This window comes from Eleginops maclovinus, chromosome 18 (assembly GCF_036324505.1).
Source record: "Eleginops maclovinus isolate JMC-PN-2008 ecotype Puerto Natales chromosome 18, JC_Emac_rtc_rv5, whole genome shotgun sequence".
Lineage (NCBI taxonomy): Eukaryota > Metazoa > Chordata > Actinopteri > Perciformes > Eleginopidae > Eleginops > Eleginops maclovinus.
Genome location: NC_086366.1, coordinates 4,073,059 through 4,095,431, shown reverse-complemented (window position 1 = coordinate 4,095,431; position 22,373 = coordinate 4,073,059). Strand labels below are relative to the sequence as shown.

Here is a 22,373-nt window from a genome sequence, read left to right as displayed (position 1 = left end):
GTGTGTGTGTGTGTGTGTGTATATATATATATATATATATATATATATATATACACACACACACATATATTTATATATACACACACATATGTATGTATGTGTGTGTGTGTGTGTGTGTGTATATATATATATATATGGTTTCTGTATATATGTTTTTTTTATTTTGCTAACATCCTTGTTTTAGTGACTTAAGGCGAGCATGCGTTCAGTTTGGTCCTGAGAGCACATGATGATGATGATGATGATGATGGTGATGGTGGCGTAGAGTCGTGTTTCCCTGTGATTGTGAATCGTTTCGGTACGCTGTGCATCACACCATAATCTGGAGTGGTTTATATAAGGAACAAAGAGGGAACAATCATATTAATAAATTACCCCCCCCCCCCCAATCATCTCTGAATTAGTCCAGACAATCACACCACGTTTGTTTGTAATACAGCAGCTTCTGTGTTCTCGATGGTTTTAGAGAATTTGTTTGAAACGTTGACAAAAAGAGAAACGCGCTGCAATTTCAAAAAGTATGTAAATATTAAAACACCAAAACACACGGAAATGAGGAAACGTGTTCCCTAACTCGAGAAAACATTTGCAGCGTTTACCTAAGCGCTGCATAAACGAAATGCTGCAAGAAGCTCAAAACCCAACGGGGACACTAAAAAGTGAGGCCCCGCTGGGACCGGAGCGGTTGTTGATGTTCGGGGATTACATACATCTACGTACATCTGTAACTGACTGTAAGGGTTTTGTCCTCCTTCAAAATAAAAGCATAAAGAATTGACTTAAATAGTTAAGATAAATAATGATTCATTTGTTTCGGCAAAAGCAGCTGGAAATAAATGTTTAGCTATAAAACCACGTAACCAACATATATAACACATGTTTGGTCAAGGGATGAATGTCTTCTAAAGGTTTTGCATGTTGTCAAGTCGGTGAAGATGTCCCTTCTTTTGAACGTGTTTTGGCACATTTGTTTATTTGCATTGTTTCTGAAGCTGCAGCGCGTTTCTCCTGATGGAAGTGTGTTGGTCCGTTGTAATCGTGTTTGCTCCTGTAGGCCACAGTAGTTTAGGGTTAAAGGTTAGCGCTCCACTGCCAAAACCGTGAAGAAAAAGTGTCTGTTGTGAAGTAAAAAAATGCATTGATTGAAAATGATTCACATGCTCTTTATGTCGCTCATATCCTAGTGTCATCCCTCAGTCACATCTTGCAGAGAGAGGTCTATGAGTTGCCAAACTGAATTATAAATGCTTATGAGAGCCCACCGTCATGTCTTAAAATAAAAAAGATGTCCCCCCCCCTGACATGAAACAAGCAAAGACACATTTTCAGATGCAACCAGCAAATTTTAAACCGTTTTTACGGATCATTTTCTGCCGTTATTTAATCGACAGTTATTTTTGAGCTGGAGGAAAAAATGCTGAACAATCAAAGCTTTGACTCAATCGTGGTTTTGCCATCGTTTGCCCATTTGAACAATGAAGTGTTGAAAGATACAGAAGAAGAAACTTGAATTTATTTTAACGACAACATTTTGATGCTGATGATGCGCACGCTAAACCGTGTGTGTTTAATTTTTGCCTGTGGAAACGATTTGTTCTGTGTTTTGGTGCGTCATATATTTCTAAAATGTGCATGTCTTGTGTATTTAACGATATATTTTTCTAGAAGATGTTTTGTATTTTCCTTTTTTAAACACTGATTTCAATGTGTTGCTCTCTCGTGTGTGTGTGTGTGTGTGTGTGTGTGTGTGTGTGTGTGTGTGTGTGTGTGTGTGTGTGTGTGTGTGTGTGTGTGTGTGTGTGTGTGTGTGTGTGTGTGTGTGTGTGTGTGTGTGTGTGTGTGTGTGTGTGTGTGTGTGTGTGTGTGTGTGTGTGTGTGTGTGTGTGTGTGTGTGTGTGTGTGTGTGTGTGTGTGTGTGTGTGTGTCAGCTGTTGTAAATGACCGCTGTGATGTCCAACAAAACTGCAGCTAGCAATGACTGTCCACATGCAGGTTGTAAGTGAATGAACTGCCCAATCGGAGCCAAAATAAACTGTAAAAAGATTGATTACAGGAAGGTAAGCTTTGCCTGTACTTGTGGAAAGATTTAAGGTTGATCAAAAATGACTCTGGACCAAATTTCAACCACAATTCATGGCATAAAGTTGTTGTTATTTATTGTAAAAGCTTGCATGTCAACTCCATTGCTGGTTTTCATAAGGGCCAGTGAAGCAGCGTTTGATGTCCTCTGGTTGTGTGCTACTTTCTCATAAGACGGGGGAACATGTTTCGGAGTTTTATTTCCATTCACTTGGTCGTTTCGTTGTGCTTTCCTGATTTTAATAAGGGATTTGTTCGTTCGTTTTGTCCACAAACGTGAAATGAATACCGTGCTTGTCAGTGACTCATAAAAGAAAAACTAGAAAAAAAAAGCCAAACTGGAAAGGGATGTGCTTTGATCAGACGAGTAATATTAAAGCAGCCGTCTGTTGTGTGTTTCTGATATCAATTACAAAAACAAACAAGAATGTCAGGGTTTACAAATCACGTTTCCTTCATGAACATCTAATCATAAGTACGACAAACAATCCTCATGGGAAGGTTTTTTCTGAAATCAAAAAAAGCTTCTTCCTCTTTCGGCTTCACATCGCTTCTGAATGTCTCCACGGTACGATGTCTGTGTCTGTTTTTATACACATTAAATGTTTTATTTTCCAGCTCTTTCCTATGTCCATTTGAAACGATTTACAATAAAAACACTTTGCCAATGCTTCTCGTATTTCCTGCTGTGTCTGAACAAGATTAAGACTAACTCCTCATAAAGAGCTGGTTGGGAAGTTGGTGAGTTTTATATTTCACGAGGAGATTAAGTGTGCTGTTTTATGGAGAAATGCATCTTATTTTGGACATATTTAATAACAAACCTCTTAGCAACGAGCCATATATTTTACAGAATTGAGCTTTTCTTTTCATTTTGAATTTACACGACCACTAAAATAAAAAACAAGTCTTATTGTTATATCACAAAAACATACACATGTGTTTTGTAAAGAGCTTCTTAGCTTTTCTTGACTTGTTGACTTCACAGTCACACAAGCATTAAACTGAAAAGCAAGTTTTGTTTTTATATCACCAAGAGATCGAAAATGATTTCCACAGTAGGACATAGCTTGCGGTTTGTTGCCGTTGGAGGTGGTGATAACCTTTGTGTAACACGACTCAGTGTTTGGCTTATTATGGGCCCCCCACAGTTTGCTTTGCAGTATGAATTAAAGTGTGGGCTGGATGGAAGGGATTATAAACCTCAAATAACCACATGAGTATCCCCTTCACCTTATTTATTTCTTGGCTCTCCCTGAATATTCTTCATTTAATTTTTAAGCCAAATGCGTAATTATGAACCTCTTACCTGTGTAAAAGGTGCTGGATAAATAACATGCATGCTTCAGGGTGACGTCCCGCAGGTGTCTGTGATTTTGTTACACTGAACCTCCAGTCTCTGGATTTACTGAGGGTACATTCAGGGCCTCCTTTCCTTTCAGACTTAGGAACAATAAAAGCCTCCATCATGAAAATATTTAAAGAATATACAGTATGTTAAACATTATTCATACAGGCTTCATTACAGATATTTAAGGGTTTAATCATATAGCATATCTAGGCTATCTGTTTCATATAAGACGCTTTAAATCACAGATGTTCCTCATATGCAGACTGCTGTTACTGGTAGCAAAAAAACGATTGTTGTGTCCAGCATTGAAGCCAGTAACTATATAATAATGCTGCTGATGAAAATCTAATAACGCTTTTATAAATCAGAGCTCTCTATGGTGGCCTTGAGGGACAAAAACCACAACGTTTAACTTCTGTGAAATGTTGTGATTTGTACCGCAGAGAACCCTACGGCGGCCCTGAAGGTAAAATGTTGAATTTTTCTGATGTTTCTGTCAAATATCGTTGTGTTTTGACCCTCAAGGCCACCGTAGCACTCGCATAAAGACATAACACTATCAGTTAGCTAAGAATTGTTTGAATTTATGAACAAATATCACAAAATAAACAGCTGTGTTTGTTGTGAGCTACAGCGAGCAGTGTACTCCTGGTTTGTCTTTCTTTGTGTGACAGCTATGATAGGGGGAGCCAGAAGACATGACATGCAGTAAGTGGTCTTTAGCAGAATTCAAACCCTGGTCCTCCTCATGGCGACTAAGCCCCAGTACATGGGCCACCAGCTAAGCTACCTGGCAACCCGTGTACTCCTGTTTTAACCGTAAGACTTCACGACTCTGCAAAACCATCTTTAGCTCCAGCCCATGCTAAATAAACTTAACTGCATTTCATTTGTTGATTCCAGAATAACAAGAGTTAATCGTGCTTCCGGTGTTGAATATTGATTCACATTCAGTATACATTAGGCGGTGGTGGCGAAGTCCATAGGAGCAAGACACTGGTTACCTACACTGCTCCCCGGGCGCCGTACATAATGGCAGCCCACTGCTCCTAACACTAGGATGGGTCAAATGCAGAGACCGCATTTCGTTGTCCTAGTACTTGTACTCTGTGCAATGACAATAAAGTTGAATCTTATCTTATCTAAGTTGGCATTAAAATTCATGAGCACCTAAGCAATCCGCATTATCATATTGCAGCTCAAAGTCATTTATTTGTTTGGTTACCTAATAATATCAACATCCACTTCTACTGGGACTCTTAAATACAGTAGCCCTGTGTTATGGACTCTTATTTACAAGAGATGGAAAAGCAGATCTGAAGACAGATTCTGTGCAGTGAGGACAGCAGCTGGTTGTCTAAGCATAAAGACTGGACACATCTGTTCTGAAGTCTTTGGAAAATATTAGTTTTTTAAGGGTCAAACATGTACCACAGCATGGGACATCTTCGGAGGGATTCAAAGCGTAGTGTGTGAGGGATCTAAAGTCCAGTTCAAGTTTAAAGCACATCCTACAGAGGCGTGCTGCGTTTTGATCCCTGAACAGTCCTTACCGCGCGTTGATGTATGTGCTTTCAACTCTTATGAATGAACTTCCTTTCCCCTGTCCCCTGCAGCTATCTGACTCATGCAAGAAAATACAATTACAGGGGCCGGTTTGAGGAAATAACGTCGAGCAAAGGTCGTGAACTGTTTCAGTCCTTTTATACTGGATATAAAATAACTCTCAGATATATACAGAGCCTGTCTCTGATTGGCTGAAACACCAAACAGATCATTGCAGCATCCCATAACCCCCTCTGTTTCAGCCCTGTTTTGAAAGTGCTGATTCTGTGTCTGTAGCTTTAAATGCTAATGAGCTGCGGTTGGCCACGCCCCCTCTGAGAGGTGATTGGTTTAAAAAAACCACAATGGTGCTCTAGGAGGAGATTCAGGTGATAAGGTGGGCGGGGCTTACCTTGGTTGGTTATTGGCTAATGGTTGCACAACCCAAAAAACCATAGTGACATCACAAAGTGGCCGAAATCTGATCAGTGGATTTTCAAATATAGAGATTGATCAGGACAAAAAGAGAGGGAATACGAATTCCGAATATTTTTGAACACAGAAGAGACACATATTTATATACTAAAGGCAGGAAAAGGTGGATTTTGCATTACAGGTGACTTTTAAAGTAAACTAGATAAATAATAACGCTTGATTTTGTGGTGAACTGTCCCTTTAAATCGTGTTTCCACTGACTCCATCAGATTTACTGGGTTTAAACCATAAACACTCCTTCTGCACCAGTGGCTTCCCTCTCTGTTGGTTAGTTTGCTTGGCGTGTACACAAGGGAGATATTAGATGGCAAATTCGTGACATTTTTTTTGTTACTGAAGGTTGTTCTCATATCTACTTTCATTTTCTAGCAGTGGGGGGGTGGGGGTGGGGGTTGTGTGCCTGCCGGGCCACGACTCTCTGTCCTCTCCTTTACCTCGTCCACAGATCATCCACACGCACTTCACTCCACGTTACTCATATTTCATATATATCTTTATTGTATTACATGTTTAAATTGCACATTTACACTTGAACTTCTTATGCGTATGTACATGTTCTATTCAATGTGTATCTTTTTGATTGATTTCATTCAGGAGTGGAGAAACTGTCACAAAACCCAAGAAAGTATTCTGATTCTGATTCTGCTTATTTAAAATACAGGTTGCATGCAAAACAAACAAACGTCTGATAATGATGCTCATGACAGCTAACGTTTTACAGTCATCAAACTGCGTGTCGCTCCCGTTAAACACACGTGTGTTGATTGCTAAATCATTAATGCTGTCCTCTAACTCAGCGAACACTCGTTATGCAAAAAGGGGAATCAAGACGCTTGAAATATAGACACATTTGAATAAACGGAAACAAAGAATATCTCCAACATGTCTGAAGATGTTTCTGTGGTTTAGATGTTTATCTGCGTTTCTTTTCCTGGCAAATGCAGCGATATATATTCTGTATTTTACACACCATATGCTCAATTATATAGTCCAGTAAGGGAAAGGCTTTAAAGGGCATGAATCAAACCTTATTACACAACATCATAATATTAGTATTTATTACAGAAACTGTTTGTGACTATTGATCATTTAAATCATTCAATTCTGTGTTTGTTTTCACTGACATCTGGTGAAGTAATACAGTCGGTTCTTTTATATTACATAACATTTCATGTGCACAGTACAGTCAAATATAATATAATACTTGCCTTAGTTTTAGGGAAATTATAGAGTCTTTGCATAATATTCAGACATAGGCCTACTGTAAGAATCACATCAGCGGATATTAAAAAACGTGTCCCATTTGTGTTCCTATGTTGAGGGAGCTCATGCAGAGTAAGGCAGCATGCTGGTGAGAGGGGGGGAGGCCGGAGGGTGAGAGTCTGGGTGAGGAGGTGAGGATACAGGGAAGCACATCGAGGATCCCTGGAAGAGCGGGACACAAAAAGAGACAACGAAAAAACAAAAGTCAAAGATCTTCAGTGTACACTGCACTGCTGGTGTGTGTGTGTGTGTGTGTGTGTGTGTGTGTGTGTGTGTGTGTGTGTGTGTGTGTGTGTGTGTGTGTGTGTGTGTGTGTGTGTGTGTGTGTGTGTGTGTGTGTGTGTGTGTGTGTGTGTGTGTGTGTGTGTGTGTGTGTGTGTGTGTGTGTGTGTGTGTGTGTAGACTGACCGCGTGGAGCTGGTGAGCTGGGTGTGTGTTGGCTTCCATCAGCAGGGGAGCTGTTGGGGAAGACGCTGCGCTCTCAGAGGACTCGCTCACACTGCTGCTGCTCCTCTGATGCACACACACACACACACACACACACACACACACACACACACACACACACACACACACACAGATGCTAAGTCTCCAGGGAGTCTCAAACTCTCTGATAACATTGTTTTTGAAAGGTCTGCACGTCCCATCAGGACAGTCGGATCCAGTTTGGGTAACAGGAAACTCCCGAGACGACTTTAATCGGTTCAGTCACATGGTGCGAATGCATCGTCTTGGACTTAAATGCTGCACACATGACATGTTGTTGTTGCCATAAATAAGTTATAGACAAGGCAACGTGCACTAAAGGACAAACACACTAATAACACAATCCCTTTCATCATGCCCTGAAGATATTGCTCCGCCGTGGACTGTGCACGGTCAGCCAGAGAGGCAGAGACCCTTACGACAGGGAGCTGAATATGTATAACAAAAAGCCACATTTCAGTCACATTTGGCAGGAAAAGCTCCGGATCCTGCTGGAAGAATTCATCACTGAGTTAATGTGCTTCATCAGGACTGAGTGGGGTGCATTGATCTGATTTATAGCTTGGCAACTTCAGCTAACACCATCAATGTCATTTTTTTACTACATTTAGATTTCAAATCTGCTAAAAAACTATTATGACCGGTATATAACCTCCACCTCTGTCTGACTCAGTACTTTTTGTGCTCAGGTAGGACTTTATATTGCTCATAGTAATCATTTTATTCGAGAAAACATGTTTTCAGGACCAAACATGAGCCCTTAAATGCAGTTTAGTGAGCAGAAATGTGGCATTAATAACAAAAGTGTGACTGAAACACATTTTGTCAATGCATTTTCAACCCGAGTAAGTATACAACTGATCATAGCTGTTCTTGCGTAGTTAACCTTTGACACAGTTCATCATTTTCTCCTTCCTCTGTCTGTGTTCCCATGGCATAGTTGTTCAGCCTTTGGGGTGCTGTAATCTCCCTTAAGGAGGGGCAGCTTGGGCGCTTTGCTGATGCCAGTCTATGACCGAGCACAAGCTACCATGAGATAGTTTATTGTTCAGGGACGTCTAGAAGCCCTTCTTATCTGGAACGTAGGTTCCCTGGCGCACATTCTTTTCCGACAGCTCTAGTTAGATTCAGGGTCCATATTTGTCTAGCCTCGCTGATGAGGAATGTTGATTATACACTCTGAACGGATAAAACCTCAGACTGCAGTTCTTCAGAACTGGTCGGGCTACCGCTCTGTCAACTCGTGGCTGCAGCACATGTCTTGTCAGTTCTCCGGCTGTTTACTCCATAATAAACCTTCAGTGTTTGCCATCAAAGTTCCAGCTCTCTGTCTCTCGTGTCTCTGAGTTTCGTCTCTGTTGCTCCAGACGTTTCCATCACAGGAGCCTTTTAAAAACAGTACTGCCACAAACTACTGTGTACAACATAAAGGAGGAGCGTTTCCTGCCTTAACAACATTAATTATCATTTTTTAAAAAAAGACTTAAAATAGGCCCTATTGTGCTTTCTGGGGTTTCCCCTTTCCTGTAGTGGGTAATATAGCTTTTAGTGCATGTCAATGGTCGGCAAAGGGTAACATCCCTGTGCTCCCTCCAGAGGGAGTTTCTCTCCCACACACTGATGTGATTACTTAATCCTTCCTTATTAAATGTAATCAGAAAATAAAACCTGCTTTGTTGTAACGATGAATATGCATCCCTGCTGCCTCATGTGGATTTCCTCTCCTTAATAATAAATCAATCCAAATGTAATAAAATCCAGCTGTGATGCAACAAGTCTTAGAATACCTGTAGGCACACTTAACGACATCATTTTACTGATACAGATCCCTGCTAAACCTTTATTACATGTGTGCTCCAGTGCTTTGGTGTAGACCGCACTAAGCTGCTTCTTCAAACTGTTACTTCCTGTCTTCTATTTAATATACTGCAACCAGAATTCCTCATGTCAAATAACCAGATACGTAGATCTTCACTCCTGCAGGTCAGGACTCTTACGGGAAAAGGGAGTCTCATCCAGAAGAATCATAGACAGTAGGACACAAACACACAGGTGGTATAATTTGGGAGAGGGGCTGAAGGATTTACATGAGGAGGAAAGCATTCCTGAGCTAAGGCCGTTAATTACAGGGCAGATTATATATACATCAATTCATTACAAAATACCTTCTGTCCGACATAATGCAAAGATCGGAGTTATGGCAACAGGCAGTGACATCGGGATGAAAGCTTTATGGGATGCTGGCAGTCATATGGATAGGATCACTCAGCTGATCCTTGATGGCTGAAACTCAATGAGGCTGGGTCCTGATCTTCATCCATCGTCTCAACTCTCCTTTCCAAATTGAGTCTTTCTTAAAGGGGCCCTGTTATCATTTCCAGGTTCATATTAGTATTTTGTTGACATGTCTCCATGCTTTAATGTTCAAAAAGCTCTTTATTTCTCTCATACTGCCTGTGCTGCAGCTCCTCTTTTCACCCTCTGTCTGAAACCAGAGCCCAGTCTGCTCTGATTGGTTAGCTGGCCGGCTCTGATGCGATTGGTTAACCACTTAGAGACGTCCCGCCCCTTACCCTATTATGTACTATGTGTTGGAGCGCTAGCCAATAGGAGAGTGTTACATAGCTAAGTAAACAGAGGAGTCCGATGGAGGGAACACCGTGATTTTGGCCTTTGTAGACCATTTACATGCACTAAAACCTGTGTAACACACTGTAGGAAAGGGAAAAGCCCAAAAAGTATTATAGAGCCTCTTAAAAACTTCTTCAATGTACTTTTGTTTCATCCTTTCTTGTTAAATACAGTCGCTGCTACAGGCGATGGTTGTAAGAGCTGCAGGAGGAGAGGAGGAATGCTTTTGATTTTTGTTGGCCAATAAGGTCTGAGCAGAACTGAACCTAATGGAGGATTGATTTAAAGGCGTCAAACTACTCGACCTTGTGTACTGTACCCTTTCTTTCCTTAGAGACCATAAACACATGATGGTAGTTTTCTAATACTGTCTGGCTCCATAACATCTTTGTGAGTTATATTCAGTTTTCCACTTTCTGGGGAGTATTGTAAAGACATTAGCGCTCAGCAGTAAAAAGCCTCGAACCACCTTCCAAACATGTGATTTATGTCTCTTTTTTCCCTGCTGATGATGCCAAGATGCAGCCCTTAAATGGATTAGTAGTTATTTTTGCTTTTTATGGAAGAATAAAAGGTTACAGTACATGCTGTTAACCTCACTGTTTGGAGATAGCTTATACAATGCCATGCTTTTTAAAAGCAGTACAGAATGTGAAACGTCTCTGAGGAACTCCTTAACCCACAGTTCGACTTTTTAGTATTCATATTTGGATCATATCAGTTTTCCCCCATCATGGCATTTGTGGTATGGCTAGCTGGGTGTTATATTGGCATTTCAATTTGAGCCGTGGTTAAAAAAATACATCTGATCTTGCTTCCGTCACATCGTCCAGAGTTCACTCAAAGTTCATCTGTGAAATTGGGAGAGCATTCAACTGCATTCAGCCTCGTTTCCTGTTTTATTTCGAGAGTAACTCTTCCTATGCGTCATGTTTTGGACTACTTCCTGCCATTCTCTTTTTCCAGCCTTTTATTCCACCACATGTAGGATAGTACATTTGACTGTGTGTTTCCCTGGTTTAGAGTCAGCTGGTCTGCACAGTTTTTTTGTGTCCGGAGTTCAAACAAGGTGTGTTCTGTTCGGATAATCTTGGTTTCTGGCTTTTTTACTTTAAGCTGTGAGTTTATTTTGATATTATTAAATCTCTCAGTTTCAGTTTCGCATCTCAAAAGGAAAACATTTGTTCTCAATGCTTCTGCTTGAGCTCGGTTTAAAGTGGCTAAGACAGTGGCTAAAACTCAAAGAGTGCAGCTTAAAATGTTAATTCAATCAGGTCATATATACACTGTATTTATCTTTCATTTCAATTGTTAAGAAACATAAACAATGCCTTACACTTAAGCAAAAAAAGATCCTATTTTAGGACTGGTGTATCGCCCTTTTAGTCTTCATATATTGTATAGCTCTCTTTCTGTTCTAATATACTTCTTCATCTTTTACTGTACTACGGTTTGATGGGGATGAATAATGCCTTATTTGCTGTTAGCTTGGGTTTACATTTACAACATCAACACAAACAGGAACTTAATTTACGTCTTACAAGGTCTTTGACGCTGCCGAGCACCGCCGTGGTGAGGATTCCCGCGAAGAAGGCCGCGAGGTTCAGGCCGGCGAGGATCCAGATTAAAACGTACAGAGTGAAAACTTCCTCGCAGCTTTTCACTCCAACAAACTCGTAGTAGTTGTTGAGGTAGCCTCCACTGCGGAAGAAAATCAGATCATTTAATGGACAAGAAAATGTAAAAGAAGCCTGTGATCATTGTGTCAAATCTCAGATGGTGTTTGGGGTATTTGGGCAGATCTCTTCGTCAATAAAATATCTAAAATTGTATAAAGGTTATTTCCTCACTTGGCGCAGTCGTACAGGTCGCAGCAGTAGCAGGTCCCGCTACGTACCGTCATGCTACACGACTCCTTCGGACTCCAACACGCCACCTGGGAAAGGAAAATGCGTCACAGTTGACCCACAAATACAACGAGTTCAGACAATCATTTCCTAAAAGACATCGAAAGCAAATCAGAGACGTAAGCATTTCATGTCACAGACACTGAATACCTTAAATTGAAATGTAAACGCCTCTAAGAGGATACAAATGTCATTGGTTACATGTTTTGTGCTATTAGAAAAAGCTGCATTTTTTCCAATGCTCACAAAATAGGGTGAATAAATGTACATTGCTTTTGCAAACGTATATGTAGATTAAGTATTCAGTGGATGTTAGAAAATGAAAACGTTTGTCTCTTTTTTTGCTTCCATACGTTGGTCGTCACTCACAGAGGTGTAGAAGTTCTCGTAGACGTAGCTGTTCCCGCTGCTGTAGTACTGGCATCTGCCTGCTTTCAGCGGACGCATGTCCTGGCAAAAGTTCAAATATGGAGAAATATCATCCACAGAAAGACAGACGGATAAAAGACATCAGTCTAACTTCACCCAGGATACACCCAAGATATTAAGAAAAACAAGTGAACCAGATAGCCCAGATGCTTCTGATCAAACTGTGTTTTTATTCTGTTTGGGATGGGCCTGAGCACAAGGTTGTTTTCCTGGGAAATGTGTCAGGTTTTTGAAATATGTTGAACGATAAGGTCCTGGACTCCATCAGTGCCCCTGCCGTGTGAGCGAAGTGTGTGTGTGTGATTTAGACCAACACCTAAAGTTCCCTGGATGGTGAGAATCATCTTTCCCATCTAATTCTATCCAAAACAAAACACAATTCTGGTTGAAATGCCCACTTTTTGATTTGATTTACGATTGTTATCAAAAGTGTGCTGTGTGGTGTGCGTGTGTGTGTGTGTGTGTGTGTGTGTGTGTGTGTGTGTGTGTGTGTGTGTGTGTGTGTGTGTGTGTGTGTGTGCGTGTGTATAATGTAATGTATCATATCGTTTCAATTCCCAGTCTTTGCTTAACAGTTTGAACTTTAATTGGACTTTCTGAATAAAAACATGGTTGAATTTTTACTCAGAAATATTGTGAAATGTCGACATCTGTTCAAATACAAACTGGGAGTGCATCCCTGTTGGTAGTTGTAATTTTATAAATATCTAATTATAAAATTGTTTATTCTTTTATAAAATAAAGACAGTTTGCTCAGAGTGAGTGGATCCAAGTGGAATTCATCTTTTTATTCAGTTCAATGTTTTTTTTAGGGAGGCCTCTTGCTCTCTATCGATTCAGTAACATTCAGCCGAAGAAAACCAGACTCCCCCGACTGATGGAGCCTCTCGGTGCTGCCCAGTTTGTTTTCTCACATTAAGCTTTTATAACTGCTAATCAACGCTGTTAAAAGAAACCCTTCTAGCTGGCGCATGTTGTGAAGAATTATGGGAACTCGTTTTCCGAGTAAATCGCTGTTGGCACCCACTGCCGGCCAGCAGCCTCACAGTGACGCAGCGGGAGGATTTGTTGTTGCTTTACAGTATTACTGCTTTGTTCCCTCTTCCATAAGAATCATATGAGATTTCACAGTTTACGCATGCAAGTGCCGTGAACTCACCATGTTAAACACAATCCAGACGCCATCAATCACCACGCACAGGAACGCGCCGATGACTCCGACGCTGAGGAAAACTATCGCGGCAGTCAGCTGGAGCGGGAACAGAGAAGAGCGACACAAATGAGAGGATTTCCAAATAAAGTCCAAAATGAAAATTGTTGTTTTTTTTCCTTCCAAAGTTTTAGCTTTGCAAACCAGTCACAGCAGCATACTAAACATGTGATGGGTGTGGAGCGATGTCTTCACACGGCACTTTGTTTAGAAAAAGGGTGTTTTTTTGGTAGCATGAACTCATTCAATAAAGAGAATATTGCTTGAAATGTTTTATGGTTGATTTCAATATTAAACAAATATATTCTATCCCTAAAGGTGTTTGGGTTTCCTATCTCATTGACACAGGCTTGACTTTATGTTCAATGTATCATCAAACAAATTCAAAGACGTCCGATTACGCTTTTTGGAGTTTCCCCTTTCCTGTAGTGCGTTATATAGATATTAATGCATGTAAATGGTCTGCAAAGGCTAAAATCCCTGTGTTCCCTCCAGAGGGAGTTGCTCTCCCACATACTCATGCTTCTATTGAAGGAAGCTATGTGATAAACTAAGGGGCGGGACATCATTAAGGGGTTGACCAATGACAACAGAGCAGGCAAGCTAACCAATCAGCATAAGCATACCATAACCATAAGCAGACTGGGCTCTGGTTTCAGACAGAGGGTGATAAGAGGTGCTGCAGCGCAGGCAGTATGAGAAAAATAAAGAGCTTTTTGAACATTAGAGCATGGAGACATGTCCCAGTAGAGGAGCTAAATACAAATATGAACCTGAAAATGAGCAGAATATGTCCTCTTTAAAATGTTCATCAAGGCTATCATCGTTTTGTACAAGTTTTAGCATGTAAACATTAAAAAGACCCTTCATAGGGCCCCTTTTAATTGTGTTAATGTCATTGTGTCATAATAGTGGTTTTAAAAATGTGCAAACAAGTCAAAGAAAACAAAATGAACATTATAAAATAACTTCATCGTGGAATCCTTCTGCAGGCTGCTGAGGAGCTGATATCGGTGTCAGAACAGAAATATTAGTTTAAACCGAGACTCTGAACCACAATGTTATTCCTTCCTACTTGAGAGCGAACAAAGCTAAATAATTGAGTTAGCACTCGGTACCTTCAGCAGACGACCGTGCAGAGACAAGCAGACTGCTTTTCATTAATCGCAATATCAATTTACTGCAGTGGACGGGAGCCCTCCGAGGAATAAATTGAGTCTGACAGATGAAGAGTTCCATTAGCAAAGATTATTTTCCATTGAATTGAGTTTCCTATCTTCTCAAATATTTGAAGTTGAACCAAACGAAACCATCTCCATCCAAAGCACTGCACCTCTTAACGTATTTTATCAGGGCGTCAAATTTAAAATATAAACATAATTATCATCATGAATAAATATTCAATATAAATAAATACTTGATCCTGACATGAGATCTGATACCTGGAAAGTGTAACTCTAAGACTCCAGGAGTTGATTTAGCCAGACCAACATGATAACAGCAAACACACACCTTACTAAAGCAACAAGGGTTCTTTGTCTACTAATCAAATGACCTCATTTCTGTAACCACCCAAACCTGCTCTCACAAGTGTGTTAAAGTAGCTCTTCAAATAGATGAAACCTTGTAAAATAGCCCCAAACTAATTGTTGCCTTATTATTAACTTAAACCATCATCTACATTCTATATTTACCCTATATTCCTCACCTCTCTCACTTATTGTACATATTATGTCCTGCTTTATTTTCTACTTTCTACTTTTGTTTTATGCTGCTGCATCCATCCATCCATCCATCCATCCATCCATCCATCCATCCATCCATCCATCCATCCATCCATCCATCCATCTATCCATCCATCCATCCATCCATCCATCCATCCATCCATCCATCCATCCATCCATCCATCCATCCATCCATCCATCCATCCATCCATCCATCCATCCATCCATCCATCCATCCATCCATCCATCCATCCATCCATCCATCCATCCATCTATCCATCCATCCATCCATCCATCCATCCATCCATCCCTCCCTCCCTATCCATTCATCCATCCATCCATCCCTCCCTCCCTCCCTCCCTCCCTATCCATCCATCCATCCCTCCCTCCCTCCCTCCCTCCCTCCCTCCCTCCCTCCCTCCCTATCCATACATCCATCCATCCATCCATCCCTCCCTCCCTCCATCCATCCCTCCCTCCCTCCCTCCCTCCCTATCCATCCATCCATCCATCCATCCATCCATCCCTCCCTCCCTCCCTCCCTCCCTCCCTCCCTATCCATCCACCCACCTATCTATCCATCCATCCATCCATCCATCCCTCCCTCCCTCCCTCCCTATCCATCCCTCCCTCCCTATCCATCCATCCATCCATTATTTGGGTACGGTTCCATAAACACACAGTGTATTGTTCTTGTTGTATGATGTTATTCTTTTGTTGGAGCAGGTAACTGAGGAGCTCTTTTTATCAGAGGGATTTATAAAGTTTATAACAATAAATCCTAAATGATTAGTTGGTTATATTTTGTATTATTAATCTGAATTCAAATCTTTCCCTCTAAACTATATTGTAATGACAGTATACAATAGCAGGAAATAGAAATACTCAACTAAAGTAAAAGCACCTCAAAACTATACCTGATGTTTTACTTTGACCTGTAAGATCATTTAGTAGAGCCGCTTCAATTAATTGTCTTATAGATTATTTGATCGACAGAAAAAATCTATTTAATTGAAGTTATATCTCGAGGAAAAGATGCTGTTTTCAGAGTCTCAAATATTCAGGTTTAATGCTTTCCTCTGTTTAATAAACACAATATCTTTTGGTTTCAGACAAAACAATGACAACACTTGGACTTCGAGAAACTGGGATGGATATGTTTACTATTTTTTTTCAACCAATCTATTAATAAAGGAAAATAATCCAAAGGTTAATCAATGATGGAGAGAATCTGTCCTTGTAATGAACTGTGAGGTGGTGAAGTGCAGTCTTCATGGCTGTTTATAAAGAGCAGACAAACACCATTCTTATCGATTTAACGCTTGTGTTTTTGTTTTGGAACTCACCCCACACTCTGAATAAAAACGCATGCACACCGTTTCAACATGTGTCCAAACATCCCTCCCTGTTTCCTGTAAACACACTAAACACTGCCTTAAAGCTCAGAAATCAGATGATCGGATAAAACGGAGAAATGCATCTTTGTCTTCGATGCAATTTCAGATGTCTCCGTGTCCAAGTGGGTGGCCACAAGATGATCGCTGTCCCTGAGCTCATATACACACTCTGGGCCAAAACACATTCTCCTGTGGCAGGTCGTTGGTGGGAAAACACAAGGAAGAATTATGACAGAAGGTGTGTGTATGTGCAGGAGAAGAAACACTGTACCAGCTGTCTGCGGTTTTCTTCCAGACAGAGTCCCAGAAGTCCCAGGAAGGATCCCAGAGTCAGCTGTAAAGAACATGAACACGGTGAGCGCAGGACAAATACGGTTCATTTTTAATAACTGAGGCCTTGTTATGATTTGGTTCTCGTCCAAGGAAAGGACTCAGCATGGTTTTAGAGATAAAAACGTCTCATACAGAATGTTTGATGTTGCGTACTGTTGCTAAAAGATGTAGAATTAATGACCCAGTTACCGCACAGCTGAATGTCCCCTTAGAAACTGAGTCTGATATTATTTAGAAGAGTCTCGACTTCCAGTAAACCAATCGTGTTTTTCCAGGTTTAACATAAAACAACCTTGAATGTCAGCCACATGTGGGAGTTTGCAAAACGTTTCATCTGCGAGACGAAAGCGGTGCAGCTGAAGAACACACCGGGCGAAGACATTTCTTATTTGTTGTCAATTTTCGGCTATTTTGTTCCCATAACACAGAAAATATCCAAAGTACACATTTACATTCCAATGTATTTACCCTGTCTGTCTGCATCTACAAACTTCACTAGATTTCACTTGTTAGCAGAATGTGATGAAGAAAAAACCAAGATTTCTGTTTCTGTCTGTTTTATATTTGAATAAACTGAATATTCTTGGGTCCAGCAGTGGCTCAGTAAGTAGGGGCTTGGACTGGGAATCGTAGGGTCGCCGGTTCAAGTCCCCGAACAGACTTGAAAATATGGAAGTTGGACTGCTACTTGGAGAGGTCCCAGCTGTGGTGCCCTTGAGCAAGGCACCGGACACCTCCAATCCCCCCTCCTCATTGCTCCCCGGGCGCTGCACAATAGCTGCCCACTGCTCCTAGTACTAGGATGGGTTAAATGCAGAGGACCAATTTCACTGTGTGTGCTCTGCTGTGTGCATGTATGTGACTAATAAAGAGGGTTTCATCCTCCGATTCTATCTATCTATCTTTTGGACTGACACAAATACATATTTTAAGACCTGGACTTTTAGATTTTGATATTCTCTGTTATGTTATATAGACCATTCATAAATAAAGGAAATAATAAGCAGGTTAATCGATACTGAAAATAATCGTTTGTTGCAACCCTTTGATAAAGTAATGCTACATAGGAGGTAACTTTTAATGACTCACTAACAAACACCATTCTTAAAGGGGCCCCATTATGGTCAATTTTCAGGTTATTATATGTATGTAGTGTCTCTACTGGGACATGTCTCCATGCTTTAACGTTCAGAAAGCTCTTTACTTCTCTCATGTGCTGCAGCACCTCTTTTCACCCTGTGTCTGAAACGCACCAGTCACTTTGTATTCTCCGCTGCTACTGAAAATGTACTTTGCACAAAGTCTTTTTTGCACTAAAGACCTACCTGCACTACTGTCAAACTGTGTTGATTGTGTCTAACATATGTTTATATTACTTAGTTTTGGTTTTGTATACCCCTTTTTACCCCCCCCTATTTTTTTTTCTAGGCTCTTATCTTTTTATGTTATATGTTCTTGTTTATGTTCGCACTGTGGGACTGCCAGAAATGGTATTTCAATTTTCTGTATGTAGAACACATGTGGACACTTTGACAATAAAGTGGACTTTGACTTGAAACCAGAGCGCAGTCTGCTCTGATTGATTTACCTGCTCTGTTGTGATTGGTCAACCGCTTAGAGATGTCCCGCCCCTTAACCTATGATGTGAATTGGGTTGGACCGCTAGCCAAAAGAAGCGCAACTTTTACATAGTGATGTCACTATGTTCAGGAAGTAAACAAAGGAGTCCAATGGAGGACTTTCTGGCACTTTGGGATTTTAGCCAGACCATTTACATGCACAAAAACCTAAATGACACACTACAGGGAAGGGAAAACAAACGTACAATGCATCCGGAGATGTAGCCGCTGAGGTTCAGGCTCTCTGTTCGGGTCGTGGTGTAAACTCCCAGCAGCACCAGCAGCAGGGACAGACCGAGCATGCTCACAACCAACCAGAGCGCCCGCCTCACCCGCAACACCCTCTCTGAAACACAGAGAGAGAAACATGAGACTGTGCATCACTGACAGGGGGGAAAAGTACTCAGAGTTTATACTGGTGGAAAAGTAGCAACGATAACTGGCAGAAATACTCTCTGAGCATTCAAAGAGTATTCACTTACACGTTGATATTTAACTTTAACAATGTGTATGCAGGACCTTTACTTGTAAGGACTGTTTATTTCCTTTATACTTAGATTGGAGACTCTAAATTAAATGATGATGCGTTGTTGGAGGGGATGTTTTGAAGATTTCTACCTGCAGTTTAATGTCACAGGCAACAAAAAAGCCTAATTAACCTTAATTTAATCTAATTTAATTTAATCTAATTTAATTTAATCTAATTTAAATTAATCTAATTTGACAAACAATGATCTGAACCCTATGTCTCCATGTCTACATTTTTCAGATGTCATCACTGTTTACATTGCATTTTCCCTAATGACACACCAGGACTTTCTTCATCAGGTTATTAAATGAAATAAATAACTAAATGCTCCGTATTAATAAGAAAAACTACAGATCAGAGATGTCTTACGGATGAATACAAAGAAAACGTTGATTGTCTTTACTAAGGTACGACTTGATGTAGACTGCAGGGAGCGTGAAATTCATAAGCGTCCTGGAAGTACATGCCTGTAGTAGGAAATAGCATGAAAGTATAACATTTATGCATCAAAAATAATGAAATAGAATACAATACCTTGTTCTAAAATGAACCATGTTGCATAAAAGGTCCTCCTACTTTTTGATACAACTTTATTTTGATGATGAAAAAAAGGGAGTACTTCCTCATTGGCAATCATCAGGTAGGCTACGATATATATTAAGTGATGGGATGTATAGTAAATTACATCTACTAAAGTATTATACTGAACAACTTTGAGTTACTTAAACCTATTTCTACTCCTGTAATTTAAAAAGAGAAATAATGTACTTAACTCCGGCCTAAAGGATCATGCATAAGTGTCTGCATAAACACATCTGATAAACCTTTAACAAAACACATACCGGTACCGTTCAAGGCACAACACACGAATAAAAAACTCTGAAAAACAAAGTCTTAAAAATGTATGACTGCAAAAGTAAAATGCTATTCTCTGTAACCATATAATACTGTTACATATATAGTAATATATCACACAGGGAGGCCATTTTTCTGCACAATGAATACTTCTACTTTGAAATAAATTACTTTTTTTTAATTGAAATATACTGTACAATTTTGAGGGACTTTACTTGTACTTTTCCTCCACTTCATTATTTAATACCTTTAGTTGCTAGGCAGATTAGGATTAACGATGTGAAGTATAACCAGCCTTTAAATCAGACTGTAGTTCACCTGCAGTAAATCCAGCAGCTACCCTGCAGTATACAAAGCCATTCAAACTAGCTGCACCTTTACCAGCTCTGAGAACACTTTAATGATCAATCATTATAAAACATATCAGAGATATTATTCTGAAATGGACCAATCAGACAATGACTACTTTTACTGTCGCTACTTTAAGTACATTTAGAGGAGAGTACTTTCTACTTTCACTGGAGGAACATTTAGAATACTTTTACTGTGACAGAGTATTCCTACACTCTGGTACTTCTACTTTACTCAAGGACAAGATCAGAGTACTTCTACTTTTACTCAAGTACAAGACCTGAGTACTTCTACTTTACTCAAGTACAAGATCGGAGTACTTCTACTTTACTCAAGTACAAGACCTGAGTACTTCTACTTTACTCAAGTACAAGACCTTAGTACTTCTCCTACCTCTGGTAAAACATATTTAAGTTTACTGTATTCTGCAGCTTCCCATGTCTCGTGCACCCGGCTGCATCACCTCCTCCTCCGCGCGGTGTTACCTGTTGTTCGACTCTTCGACAATACTTTGTCCCGGCCCGGTGCTGCCTGGGTCCTGGCCGTCATCATAGATCCTCTTCGGTCGGGGTCCAGTTCAAACTCTCACTCACTCACTCACTCACTCACTCACTCACTCACTCACTCACTCACTCACTCACTCACTCACTCACTCACTCACTCACTCACTCTCACACACACACACACACACACACACACACACACACACACACACACACACACACACACACACACACACACACACACACACACCTCCTCAAACACACCTCCTCAAACACACTTCGAATCAAAGCTTTACGATCCCTCCTGAGGATGTGAGAGTATTTCACTGCGGCTCTGTAAATCTAACGTCTCTGTTGCATTCAAGGACGGTCGGAAACATGGTTGACTGAATGTCAACACACTCCTCAAATTCAGGATCTGCAATACAAGTGTTTTTTTTCACTAGGTATTGCATCACTTCACTCCATTTATTTGATAACTTCGAAGATTTAGACTCATATTACTGCTACAAAATATAACCAACCAATTAAGAATAGTTTATTAAGAATAGCACAGTATACACTTTATCTACTCCTTGGTGAAGTGTACAAATCTACTATGTTTAAAAAGAATATTTGTATATATACAAATAATAATAAATAAAATAATAAGAAGAATACATGGACAGTAAACTATCCCAAAAACACTCAGTCGACCTGTTCTCCTGTAGTTATCAATCAAATGAGGAACGTTAAGTTGACATGGTTACAACAAACGAGAAATCCACTGAGCAGTAAATCCACTTTATGGAGCAGACGGAGATAAGCTCTGTCAGCACGCCCTGCATCTCGTATTTTGATACTGTGATTTATTGAGGCCGGAGAAGTATCTGCATTCAATCTGCAACCATGAAAAATGCATTCAGGAAACAAAACAAAACAGAAAACACTAAATCAGAAACCTTTTGTTTTTCATTTCATGGCTAAGAGTCAAACTTCACAGATCCTGATGCTCAAATCTCTCGCTCATAAAAACAGAGGGGGAGAAACTTGTGTATGTTACCCTCTGTCCATGTGGGCTTTGAAAGACATGTAGTTTTAATGGAAATGGTAACCCCAACATACCTACCTACATGCTGCACAGTCCAGATTTGTTTGAGGAGGTGGTGAATCCAGTAATGGGTTTTATAAGCATTAGGATTGGTCCCGTCTGAACTGAACTTTGTGCCTTAAGATTACTTTTACAAAAGTTTGAACTTGGAACAAAAGTGAAAATATATTAACTAAATATGAGAAGAAATAATATCGAGGCAGTTTGATTTAGCTTTTTCATTTCTCTTTACTGGATTTGCTGGAATCCTGCATGTGCACTATGGCTGAATGATTTGGAAAAAAATGATAAATAATATAAAGAATTCAAAAAATGTAATGCAAACACACACACTCACACACACACACACACACACACACACACACACACACACACACACACACACACACACACACACACACACACACACACACACACACACACAGAGAGAGAAATACACAGCATTAGGGCACCCTCTATCGATCACAACGAAGAAATTCTATCATACATTTTTTTCTGATGTTCATTTTCAGGTTCATATTTGTGTGTAGTGTCTCTCCTGGGACATGTCTCCATGCTTTAATGTTCAAAAAGCTC

The 22,373-nt window shown here is 40.2% G+C and overlaps 1 protein-coding gene across 1 annotated transcript; it reads right to left on the bottom strand.

The window, feature by feature from the left end:
- Positions 1 to 5,945: 5,945 nt before the first annotated feature.
- On the bottom strand, positions 5,946 to 20,906 carry LOC134879743 (transmembrane protein 255B). The gene is made up of 9 exons (XM_063906233.1): positions 20,690 to 20,906; positions 18,676 to 18,815; positions 16,789 to 16,851; positions 13,346 to 13,435; positions 12,127 to 12,207; positions 11,701 to 11,786; positions 11,392 to 11,551; positions 7,142 to 7,246; positions 5,946 to 6,895 (listed from the first exon to the last, which is right to left on the bottom strand). Exons 1-9 carry the CDS (start codon positions 20,754 to 20,756, stop codon positions 6,797 to 6,799), a joined length of 891 nt encoding a protein of 296 aa, XP_063762303.1. The 5' UTR covers positions 20,757 to 20,906; the 3' UTR covers positions 5,946 to 6,796.
- Between the last annotated feature and the right edge of the window lie 1,467 nt (positions 20,907 to 22,373).

What these genes read in the sequence shown, in the direction of transcription:
- LOC134879743 (XM_063906233.1), bottom strand. Translation starts at nt 20,756, where the DNA reads ATGATGACGGCCAGGACCCAGGCAGCACCGGGCCGGGACAAAGTATTG. An exon ending in GCTACATCTCCGGATGCATT is followed by an intron (nt 16,852 to 18,675) that starts GTACGTTTGTTT and finishes TGTTCTTTACAG; the next exon opens with CTGACTCTGGGATCCTTCCT. An exon ending in AAGAAAACCGCAGACAGCTG is followed by an intron (nt 13,436 to 16,788) that starts GTACAGTGTTTC and finishes TTCCCGCTCCAG; the next exon opens with CTGACTGCCGCGATAGTTTT.